Raw genomic sequence first — 12,239 nt, 5'->3', positions numbered from 1 at the left:
AGACGTAGGTGTCACAGTCGTAGTCGTAAAGGGCCATCTACAATGGAGAGTCGTAGGCCGTAGCAGTAGTTGTAAAAAATGTCTCCACTTCGTATTGCTTTACTGTTTACAGCCTATAGCAGACATTGAGCCAATTTATTGCGTGCTTACGATGAGCGTTGGGGCATTCGGGATTAGTTTTTGGTCGCCTTTCTTTGATGGCCGGCTTGTATGTTATTGCTACGTCGTTTTTATTCTAGACAGCATTGCCGTAGTTTTAGGCCCGGTTCCACAACTCACGGTTAACGTGCTAACGGGAGGTTAATAGATTTTCTGTCTCTCCTTAGATAATAATACAGAGAAAGATAGGTAGTCGATTAATCTCCCGTTAGCAGTTAACCGTGAGTTGTGGAACCGGGTCTTAGTGCTGTTACGGCTAAAACACTCCATTGTAAATGGCCCTTTACATTAATCGCAAGCAGCCAGTTGCGACTTGCGACATCCAATAAGCGCTTAGTTTCTAGTTAAAGCTCGACAGTCATTGGGTGTCGCAAGTCGCAACTGACTGCTTGCGACTTCTGTAGACGAGACTGTAGGGTAAAGGGCCATCTACAATGGAGTGTTTTAGCCATAACAGCACTAAAACTACGGCAATGCTGTCTAGAATAAAAACGACGTAGCAATAACATACAAGCCGGCCATCAAAGAAAGGCGATCAAAAACTAATCCCGAATGCCCCAACGCTCATCGTAAGCACGCAATGAATTGGCTCAATGTCTGTTGTAGGCTGTAAACAGTAATGCCCAGTCTACAATGAGTCGTTGATCGTTGGTCGTAAGAAATTTAACCAATTATGTTCGGTTATTCTTCTCTAAGATCAACTGTGATTGGTTAAATTTCTTACGACCAACGACCAACGACTCATTGTAGACTGGGCATAAAGCAATACGAAGTGGAGACATTTTCTACGACTACTGCTACGGCCTACGACTCTCCATTGTCCTTTAAGGGCCATCTACAATGGAGAGTCGTAGGCCGTAGCAGTAGTCGTAGACAATATTTTCATTACGTACTGTTTTACTGATTACGGCCTACAACAGACATTGAGCCAATTTAGTGGGTGCTTACGATGAGCGTTTAGGTGTTCGGGGTTAGTTTTTAGTCACCTCTCTATGATAGCCGGCTTGTATATTATTGCTACGTCGTTTATATTATTGACAGCATGGTCGTAGATTTAGCGTTGTTACGACTAAAACACTCCATTGTAGATGGCCCTTAAAGCCCATCTACAGAAGTCGCTAGCAGCCAGTTGCGACTTGCGACAGCCAATAAGCGTCTAGTTTCTAGTTAAAGCTTGACAATCATTGGCTGTCGCAAGTCGCAACTGGCTACCTTTGACCTAGTTTACACCGAGCACTTGGTACGCGTATCAAATAGTAAATAACTAGTGAATGTGTTTAATCATTGGCTGATCAGCTTAAATTCACTATTTGATACGCGTACCAAGTGCTCGGTGTAAACTAGAGCCATGTATGCGGTGAGCTCCGGCAAACGCATGCGGTGACCAATCAGGGGCTCGATCTTCTTGAATTTATTTGCAAGAGAAACGTATTCGGAAATTCTGTTCTTACAGAAAAGTTAGAAATTTATTGGCTATCGTATGGCTATTAACCAATAAACTTACAACTTTCTGTTAGAGCGAGTATTTGCGTATACGTTTCTCTTGCGAATGACTTCAAGAATCGAGCCCCAGAATTCAAGCGCTTGCTGTTGGTTTGTTCGCGTCACATGCCCCAACATGCTCCTATTTACCCCAACGCACTCCAATACGTTGATTCCGATGACGCCAACCTATTAGAATGCGTTGGAGTGAGTAGGAGCATGTCGGAGCATGGCGACGCGAACAAACCATGTGACTTGCCGGAACCCGACCTGCGCCTGGTTGCTGATTGGTCACCGCATGCGTTTGCCGGAGCTCACCGCAGACATGGAGTTTTAGCATTACTGAGCGCTGCGGACATTAATGTGGTATCAAGCTGAAGTAATCTCAAGTAAGCTCGAGTCGCTGAATGCTGCTAGCAGTGAGGTGTATTGAGGTGTATATAAAGTTACTTTGCGTTTCTTAATTATTACTCTTTTTTTCTTTTTTCTTTCTCTTTCTCTTGTCTGTCTCTAGTGGAGGTTTTTATATTTTATGCAAGAATATGACTTCGACATTTATAAATACTGTCATTTGATTACTTAGTACATAATCGAAAAAATAAGTGGTAAGTATATCTATTATACTCAACATATTCGAATCGTGAACAAAATTAGTTATTAATATTCACTGAAATGTTTATATACAGAATCATCATTGATGTCGTCCAATTTTCTAATACAAGCAATCACCACTGAAGTACTCTTCAGAAATGCCAATGGGTCACAGTTAACATTGGAAGAGAAAACGAGCTCGAATCTGTCAGACGCCAACATTATAAACTTTGTGTTGCGAACCAAGAGGCATTTTAACATCAGTTTGTGTTTGACGTCACTTTGTGCAATTTTCTTCATATGGATTGTGTTGGGAGCTTTAATTTTTTTCATTGTATCAGCATTTATTTTGATACTGCAATGTAAATCATATGTCACATCTATTAAACAAGGTAAATTTTAATTTTTTATAAAAAATTATAGTTTCTGACTGATGTGTTGCTAGTTCAGAAAAAGGTCTTTGGAAATTTTGGGAAAAAAGGATTTTGAAAATTGTATTTTTACTGTTTTTTTTTTAAGTGTTTTTCATTCTTATTTTTAATGTCAATGATTTTTGGACTTTTTTTCACATTTGAAAACTTTAATAACCAATTAATTTATCAGTAAAGTTTACCGCCATTATCACAGTCATATTTTTATATATTTTTTGAATGAAATAGATGAAACTGACTTTTTTTCTGAAAAATTAGAAACACTTGTATCTATTTATCTTGATTATTTTTGTTTTCTAAAAAAAAATGACATTTTATTTAAAAAGTTTGGTAAAAAAAACTATAAAAATTTTTTCTTGATTTGATTTTTTAAAATTAAGAATACTACTTCAAACACAAATCAATTTATGAAAAAAATAAATGGTCCTTATTAATACATATTCTTTTTTACAGATACATTGTTGGTTGTAAAATCAGTAGGTGTACATATTGAGTGTAAAAGAGGATTTGGTATTTTTACGTCAACGGAATTCTTGCCATGGGACATAGTAGAAGATATATTCATTAATGAAGTCATAAAAGGAGTAAGTTTATATATTTGCATTTGGATAGTTGAATACTAGTTAGTTAAGACTACTAGTTAGACGTTATATAATAAAATTTAAAAGTTAATAACTTATGGGGATTTAAAGATTTTGCTGATTATATAAATGCAGCAATTGACAACTTTTTGTATATATTTTACAGATTTAGAAATTTTTCTAGAATTAAAATATTTACATTAATATAGGTTTACAAAGTGAACTTTATGTCAAGAACAAAAACATTTTTAATTTAAATTTTTTAAAATATACCAATATGACCAATATCCAGAGTTCTGACAATATTTGCTTAATATAAAAACTTTACACACTAGTTATGAAACTGAAATCTTGAAACATACTTTATACGAAGAAATAATGTTGTTTTTAGAATTAAACTTAGATATACCTAATTTGATACAAAAAAGTTTATGCAAAAATTTATTTATGCATATGTTATTGATATAATAGTAATATATTAATGTAAATTGTACATAAATATTATAAATCGCATAAGTCTCTGTTCAGTCAGTAAATATGAGTTTAGAATTCCCTTGAAGTTAATACCTTAACATTCTTATTTTTAAATGTTGCACCAATTGTTTTGATTTTAAGCAAGACTTAAACATATGCTTATGCTTTTTTTATCTAAATAAAGACAGACATATATTTAAACTCATTTAAAGTCAAAATAACTTTGGTGCAACCAGAGCTTAATTTTTTAAACTGCTTTAAATATATTAACTGTTTTATTTATTAACTTTTGTTAATAAATTCTTATCTATAATTTCTAATATTAATAAGATAAGATTTTTCAGTTTCTTTAAAAGTACTAATATTTTTTACTTTTATAAAATTGTTAATATTAGGTAATATTAAATATTATTTTCATGTGTGTAGCAACTGTTGTCATAATGAATACCGTCATATGACTTTAAATTAAAAAAAGAATAATTTTACTAATAACTATGATTTCAAAGAAAAATTAAAAAAATTTTAAAATATTTCTATTAAAGTTAAAAGGGTTGAATAATTAGTTAAAAAATTAAATAATAAAGTTAAGAAATAAATAACTATTATCTTAATTTTAAATAAGTTAATTTTTATTTTTTATTTGTTATTTTTAAAATATAAATTTTAATTTATTAATTTTTAATTAAAAATGTACTTATCTAAAAGAAAATAGTTAAAAAGAGAGAAAAACATTCCTGTATAAAAAACAATTCTTTGTTATTTTATATAAATTTAATGTACAAATAAAATATTAAATTTATTTAATAATCTATATAATGTTTTGTTTTGTTATTTGACCTAGGCACTACTTTGAGTGCCTATTGCAATGAGAGAATGCATTTTTTCAGGCTGTTAAAATTCGTGTATGTTCTTTAACTGCTCAAAATGAAGAGAGAATGATATTGGAAAAGATATAAATAAATTAAATTAGTTTTATTTTTATTAAATTTAAAAAATCGAAATTGGCAGAGCAAGTAAAAAAATCCCGTTTTTTTTTTGCTATAACTTTTGTAATTTTCAATATTTTTACACCAAAATTGAAATGCGTACTCTTGGAATGATGTACTTTTTGGAACAAATAAGCGTTATAGTGTGTGCTCCAAAAAGACATTTATTTGAGGGACAAAAGGTGTTTTTTCGAAAAAATTAATATTACGTTTTTTTAAAATTTTTTATTTCTAAGCCCATTAGTTTAGATTTCCGAGTACAAATATAACTAAAATCAATTTTTATTGGATTATCTCTGGATGACCCAGAGTGTCCTTTAAGGGTTAATTTAGTAAAAAAAATACTTTTCTGATTAAAATTCAATAATTTGTAACACATTTTTGTATTATGTAATTATAGTTTTTTTTATATTATAAATAAATTTTTTCTACAAAGCTGTACTTTTTTATTATTTTATTTAAACTTTATTTACAAGTAAAATATTAAATTTATATGTTCTATATTGTAATTAATTTTTATATTAATTATTTAAAATTAATTATAATAGTAATAATTTTATTTCAACCCTTTAGCTGCCATATAATATTCTTGACAGTATCAATTAGGTAATCGCAGGTAAAAAACTTAATACTAATTGAAAATAAAATAATTATATTAATGTTAGTTCAAATTAGAACTGTGTATACATGCATTTTTTATATAGAATAGCACTATGCAGCTGACAATGCAGAGCGTGCAGAATGTTAATGCTTATGACACATAGCTAAAGAGTTAATTAATTTAATGCTTTTTAAAATTAACTTACTTTAATTATTTTAAGTACATTTTATTTTAACTTAACTTTTAACTAAGTTAATTTTATAATAATTAATTGTAACTTTAATTTACAAAGAGGCAATCAACTTCTAACATTATAAATTATTTGTATGCAACAAACATGGACATTTTTAACAATAACAAACTGTTAGGAATTATATGTATTTCTGTTAGCATAAATTAATTGCGTGTGTGTACTACATGGTTAATATTCAGTGAAATTTATGATGTTAGAGGTTGGTTGGTAAAATTAAAAAATATTAACTTATCCAACTCCACATTTATAACAGATATGAAATGATTGAAATTTCTAAACTGATTCTAGCAAAGAGTACTTTACTATCTTACGTTTATTGTGAAGGAATCGATTGGTAGACAGGATTTGAGATTAGTTCCATTGTTTCAAGATTTATTACCCGAAAGGAAATGCCTGGAATACATATACGAACGCTTAGCCATCTTGATTGGCTCGAACAAGAGAAAGAATCTGTGTTAATCATTCCCGGTTCTTATTGGCTGTGTCACAAAAAGAATATATACAAATTTATCTTTAGATATCATCGTACAGTGAGGTAAGTTATTATCATCTTATTATTAACCTTCGAAAATTTTATTTACATGTATTTTCAGGAATACCATGCAATTTTCATATGGACGAGAATTATTAAAAATTATTAGGAGAATTATAAAATGTCATCCAACACAGGGTCAACAGTTTGGCACACAGCATCTTCTTGTAACTTACAGTATCCTTTTTTATTATTATTAACAGGATGTTTACCACCAGAAAAAAATCGGGAAAATCTAAAATTTTTAAGGGATTTCTTTTTTATCCCTTGAAGTTGAAAGAGATTATGAATTTTTATAGAATTTTAAATAGCTATTTAAAATAATTTTGGGAATTTTAAATTTAAATTTAAATTGTGTATTTTTTAACTTTAAATTTAAGTCATATATTTCTGATAAAAATGTTTTTTTTAATAATTTTATTTTGATAATGCAAAATTTTAACAATAAATATGATATACGTATTCACGTATATTCTCGTGAGTTTTTTAAAAAGTTGTTATAAGAAAACAATACTTTGATTATGATCATCTTGTCGTTACGAATGTTTCGGAGCATTTTTTGATTGGTCAATTCTTACGCTTTGAAGTATAGCGTTATGTTGACCACAGTCATTGTTTTAAATTTTTATTGTGTTTTATCATCTTTTGAATTTCTGTACTACAGGTGAATAAAATTTGTATACTGTGGACAAATCATAATATTTAATTCATTATTTGTTTTTAGTATTGTTTTAATATTTAGAACTCAAATGATTGTATGATTAAGAAACATTAAAAATTACGCATAATAAAATAAATTTTTTTTAATCTACATTTTTAAAATTCTGTAATTTCACGTAGAATTGTGAATAAAATTTCTGGGAAATCCAGAAATTTTATGGGGATTTTTAAATTAAAGTGTGAGTAAACACCCTGTAATATAATTTTTTTTATAAGACTTAGACACGGAAATTCCTTTACTCTAACAATTAAAAATACAGGTTGTACATCCTGGACTCGACAAGACAAGATGTTCGCAATAATGAAATTCCAACAACGAACTAACGCTGCGGCATTTTCACACGCGTTTGTGTTAACTATAAGGACGTTTCCTTCGTCAGAATGCTCATTGTTTGATTTAAAATATCCCATTGTTAAGGAAGCTGATGCAGATTCTACCTTTAAAGATTTGAATGTTTCTTTGGATTCTGACGAGAAAATGATTAGTACCGTGATATCTACCGATCAAGTATCCTCGAGGAACGCTACGATATGCCAAATTAAAAAACTAGATCAAATTTCAAACTATAGTACCACGGAGGATGTCTTAAGTAAAGCATTGGAAACAACAATCGACTCTGATTTTCAAGATGATGGCACAAGACATTGCACAATTTTTTGTGAAAATCTGGATAAAAGAACTGAAAATACCACAGCTGAAACACATTTTGTTAATAACGGCAATACAGAATTTCATAACGTACAAGAAAATGACTCTATAAATTGCAATATCGAAAGACATGAAAAAAATGTAGAACAATATTCTACTGATTGTGTGCAGGAACAATCTTTAAGAACAAAGACGACAGATAAAATTGAACTTGAAAAGATAGATGGAATAAAAAACAAGAAAGAAACAAAATTTGTAGTAATACAAAAAGCTTCTATAAAACCTCTCCCAGAAATAGTAAAAAATAGTTCCGATGAATGGCTATTAATAGAAAAAATCAATTTTATAGAAAAGGCAATAGAGAAAGATGATACTTGTACTATAATAACTAATAATAAAAATAATTTAAGTAACAAAAACATGACTAATGATTCCAGCAATGCACCACAACAATATTTTATTGAAAAAGAAGAGAAAGCCAACTTAATTATTGATCAACCAGTACGAAAGAATTTGCAGATCGAGGTAAAGAATATAGATAAAGATAAAGACTATACAAAAATTACTAAAGAAAATAAGTCTATACACGTAAAACACAAAGATTACTATAATGAAATAATAAACTTAGAAGGCCAAGAAAATGACAGACAACATACTGAAACTTCAATAAATATTGATGACAAACAGTTAGAAAATAATATGTATAGTAAGTCATGCAAAATTCGTAAACAGAAAAATAGGGAATTCGAGAGAAAAACTAAATCTGACAAAGTTTTGCGTTCCTCCGATATTACCGATTTAGTAATGGAAGGTCTGATGTTCACTATACGACAGGATCAGGATAGCGTAGCCGTCATTGAACAAAAGACTAAATTAGAGATGGACGAAGTTTTAGAAAATTCGGAAAAGGTTGAGACAAAAGGTGGGGAAAAGTGTCTATTAAATTCGAGCCTATTGAGACTGGAAAATCTGGTAACCATGATCGACTCGCCGCGCAATAAAGATGAACAGCATAAGAATCACCATACGATTGGTAATGGTGCAAATCTATCATTGTTCAATGTTTTTCACGGCGATGCTGTACATGATGTAAATATTAATTATGTAGATGTGGGAATGGATAAATCAGGTGTTTTAAATTATGATGGGCGTAATGCGATAAATCATTTGAATTTGTATCAGTCACAATGGCAACATCAATGCGTTTCTTCTAACATAAAGAATGATGGTTGTTCAACAGCAAGTGGACTCTTGACAGAAAAAGAGAAACACTTGATGGAATGGCAAAATGACAATGAGAAAGATGAAGAGTATAAGAGTAGTATTGAAATGAAAAAACAAGAAGGGGATATTACTCCTGAGAGTTTATTATTTAAGAAAATTAATACAGGGTTGCGAAATACAGATTCATTGACGATCAATAAAAATATCGAGGATATAGACAAACGTGATAATTTGATAGAAGAACATTATAAATCTCAGTTATCATATTCTTCATTGAATCCAAATAAAACGTGTGAAACACATTCTAAGGAATCTAATTTAATCAAATCACCTCGACAAGAGGCAAATGTACCGAGAATAATTTCAGATAAGGCTATTACCATTGAACAAATGTCACCAGCTCTACAGAAAGTTCTACAACACACGTGCAGAGCATACAGGTTTTCTTCGACAATTAGCAGTGGAACATTGCAACAGGCTGAAAATAAAACTCAACATCAGGTATTATTAACGGAGGATACAGTTTCCGAAGCGAATGATTTATTGGATGACAAATTTATAAAGTCTAATGTAGCAAATAATTTGTCTCTCAAATTTTCCAATAATTCTGAAAAAATAGAAAGTAATAATGAAAAATCTTGCATAACAGTTAAAAAGGATGTTTTAGAGACGAATGGGTATACACATGTAAGGAATTCAAGAAAAAACGCGACGCAACGTACTTTACGAAGAAATTCATCATCAAAGCATAGTTCATCAAGAAAGTTACAGGATATCACGGAGGAATTTTATTATGACTTGTTACACATTCATAACCAGGACAATGCCATTCGACAGAGATGTCTTAGACAGAAACAAAAATTGTTGAATAATCCTGATGACGTTAAAAGCAGTAAAGTACGCATTGAAATGTTGAAGTTTATTCAAGACATCACAAAGGGTGCTAGAGTGGTAGTGAAACGGCTGAATATAGACAAATCTAATTTATTAGAGAAAAATTCTAATTTAATTTAACAATGTGCACAATGAAAAATTACAATCGGATTTGTTTTATTATACTCTCATTAATACATACGATATATATATATATATATATATATATATATATATATGTGTAAATTACACACATACACACACGCGCGCGCGCGTATATTGTATATTAAATAAATAATACATATACTCTAAATCATGATAAATTATAAATAACATGATCTTAAGATTTTTAATATTACTCTTATTCTAATCCTGATATAATCGATTAATAAACGTGTATTGATTTTTATATGAAATTATACAAATTCTGAGTGGCGTCTTTTCATGTCAATAATTGATTAATTTAATTAAAAATTTCATAATTACTAATTTGATGGAAAAATTCTGGTATTTATATTGGAACTTAGGAATTTTATTTCTCATCGTATTGCTTTAGCGTTTCCGATCGGGCTGGGTTAATCGCTCCGGGAGCGATTAATGACGTCATAAGACCAATCACAGCCATTCTTCTGAAGAAGGGAATAACTGATTGGCCAGTTCTAGAGGAAAAGAAACCGAACGGGTTAAAAGCCCTCACACATGAATTGACATAACCATAACGTAAAGTTTTGACGCGTCGGATTGGGCGACCATAACCGTAACCGGCTAATTCAAGTACATGATTGGTCGAAACCTTACTGTTACGGTTATATCAATTCATGTGTGAGGGCCTTTAACCCAGCACGGGTCGAAAATGCCATATATCTATGGCCTATTTTTACCAACGTAGATTAATTTTAATCTTGGGCCGGTATTCATAGTCGGATCTTATATTTAAGATCATCTTAAGTACTGTCTTAAGATGCCATCAGCCAATCACAGAGCCGTATTAGCATCTTAAGACATTGCTTGAGACGATCTTGAAATAAGATTTGACTATGAATACCGGCCTTGGATTAAATTACTCTTCATATTTATAAGGTCTATGGTATTACCAGAGAGGAACCTGAGAGCGGCCACCGCAGCTTTTTTTGTGCGACCAATATATATTTGACTAGCATCAGCGCTAAACGTGGATGTAAAGTTCGTTCTACATTAATCGCAGTCGCCAGTTGCAATTTGCAACACCCAATGACTGTCGAGCTTTAACTAGAAACTAAGCGCTTATTGGATGTCGCAAGTCGCAACTGGCTGCTTGCGATTAATGTAAAGGGCCATTTACAATGGAGTGTTTTAGCCGTAACAGCACTAAGGCCGGTATTCATAGTCAAATCTTATTTCAAGATCGTCTCAAGCAATGTCTTAAGATGCTAATACGGCTCTGTGATTGGTTGATGGCATCTTAAGACAGTACTTAAGATGATCTTAAATATAAGATCAGACTATGAATACCGGCCTAAAACTACCGGCAATGCTGTCTAGAATAAAAACGACGTAGCAATAACATACAAGCCGGCCATCAAAGAAAAGCGACCAAAAACTAATCCCGAATGCCCCAACGCTCATCGTAAGCACGCAATGAATTGGCTCAATGTCTGCTGTAGGCTGTAAATAGTAAAGCAATACGAAGTGGAGACATTTTCTACGACTACTGCTACGGCCTACGACTCTTCATTGTAGATGGCCCTTAAAAGGTCGACATTTATTGGGTGTTGCAAATTGCAAATGGCGACTGCAATTAATGTAGAACGGCTTTACATCCACGTTTGACGCTGATGCTAGTCAAATATTTGTCGCACGAAAAAAGCCGCGGTGGCCGCTCGCAGGTTCCTCTCTGGTCGCATGAAAAAGGCCGCAGTGGCCACTCTCAGGTAAAGACCTATAATCAAAGATGCGCCAATGGCCCCCCACCATGACTGCTATCCACCATCTTGTACCCATACGGTGACTGGATGGGGGCTGGGGGCTGGGGCCGGAGGCTGGGATTTGGGGCTGGGGTCTGGAGTAGTGGAGATAGTAAACAATGCGAGCCTGCTCCAAGTTGTACGCAGCCATATGACAAATGCTAATTTAATTTTTCTTGTTCTTCCTGAGTGTATCGTCAAAATATAGTGACATTTCTGACACATATTCCTTTAACCTATACTGCTCAACACAGAGCACTCTCCCCTCTTCCTCGCCCAGCGTGGGTACGCAATGGCGGATAAACCATGTGACTCAAGTGATCAATCAAAATTGTGTTCGCCATTGGCGAATCTTTGATTATGGCCGGTATTCATAGTCGGATCTTATATTTAAGATCATCTTAAGTACTGTCTTAAGATGCCATCAACCAATCACAGAGCCGTATTAGCATCTTAAGACATTGCTTGAGACGATCTTGAAATAAGATTTGACTATGAATACCGGCCTATAGGGGTCTGTTCGCGTCACATGCCCCAACATGCTCCTATTCACCCCAACGCACTCCAATACGTTGATTCCGATGACGCCAACCTATTAGAATGCGTTGGAGTGAGTAGGAGCATGTCGGAGCATGGCGACGCGAACAAACCAATAATGGATGTTTTGATTGGACGCGCTCAGTGGGAACGCACCTTTAAAAATTTCGAGTGTAAAAAGTGCAAGCAGTACAAATAGATTG

At 32.4% G+C, this 12,239-nt stretch overlaps 1 protein-coding gene across 5 annotated transcripts; it reads left to right on the top strand.

Moving 5' to 3' along the window:
• The first annotated feature begins 1,932 nt into the window (after window positions 1–1,932).
• LOC105837781 lies at window positions 1,933–9,719 on the top strand. Of its 5 annotated transcripts, none has more exons than XM_012682855.3 (7): window positions 1,933–2,030; window positions 2,156–2,246; window positions 2,328–2,624; window positions 3,117–3,247; window positions 5,847–6,093; window positions 6,152–6,267; window positions 7,071–9,719. In XM_012682855.3, exons 5-7 carry the CDS (start codon window positions 5,948–5,950, stop codon window positions 9,695–9,697), a joined length of 2,889 nt encoding a protein of 962 aa, XP_012538309.2. In that variant the 5' UTR covers window positions 1,933–2,030; window positions 2,156–2,246; window positions 2,328–2,624; window positions 3,117–3,247; window positions 5,847–5,947; the 3' UTR covers window positions 9,698–9,719. The 5 variants fall into 5 exon arrangements, with proteins under 5 accessions (XP_012538309.2, XP_028047341.2, XP_012538308.2 ...); XM_028191540.2 differs by having other exon boundaries at window positions 1,936–2,075; XM_012682854.3 differs by adding an exon at window positions 5,278–5,320 and having other exon boundaries at window positions 1,936–2,246.
• The last annotated feature ends 2,520 nt before the right edge of the window (window positions 9,720–12,239 follow it).

This window comes from Monomorium pharaonis, chromosome 3, assembly GCF_013373865.1.
Source record: "Monomorium pharaonis isolate MP-MQ-018 chromosome 3, ASM1337386v2, whole genome shotgun sequence".
NCBI lineage: Eukaryota > Metazoa > Arthropoda > Insecta > Hymenoptera > Formicidae > Monomorium > Monomorium pharaonis.
This window is presented reverse-complemented; position numbering and strand designations above follow the sequence as displayed.

What these genes read in the sequence shown, in the direction of transcription:
- LOC105837781 (XM_012682855.3), top strand. Translation starts at nt 5,948, where the DNA reads ATGCCTGGAATACATATACGAACGCTTAGCCATCTTGATTGGCTCGAA. An exon ending in AGATATCATCGTACAGTGAG is followed by an intron (nt 6,094 to 6,151) that starts GTAAGTTATTAT and finishes ATGTATTTTCAG; the next exon opens with GAATACCATGCAATTTTCAT. An exon ending in GCATCTTCTTGTAACTTACA is followed by an intron (nt 6,268 to 7,070) that starts GTATCCTTTTTT and finishes TTAAAAATACAG; the next exon opens with GTTGTACATCCTGGACTCGA.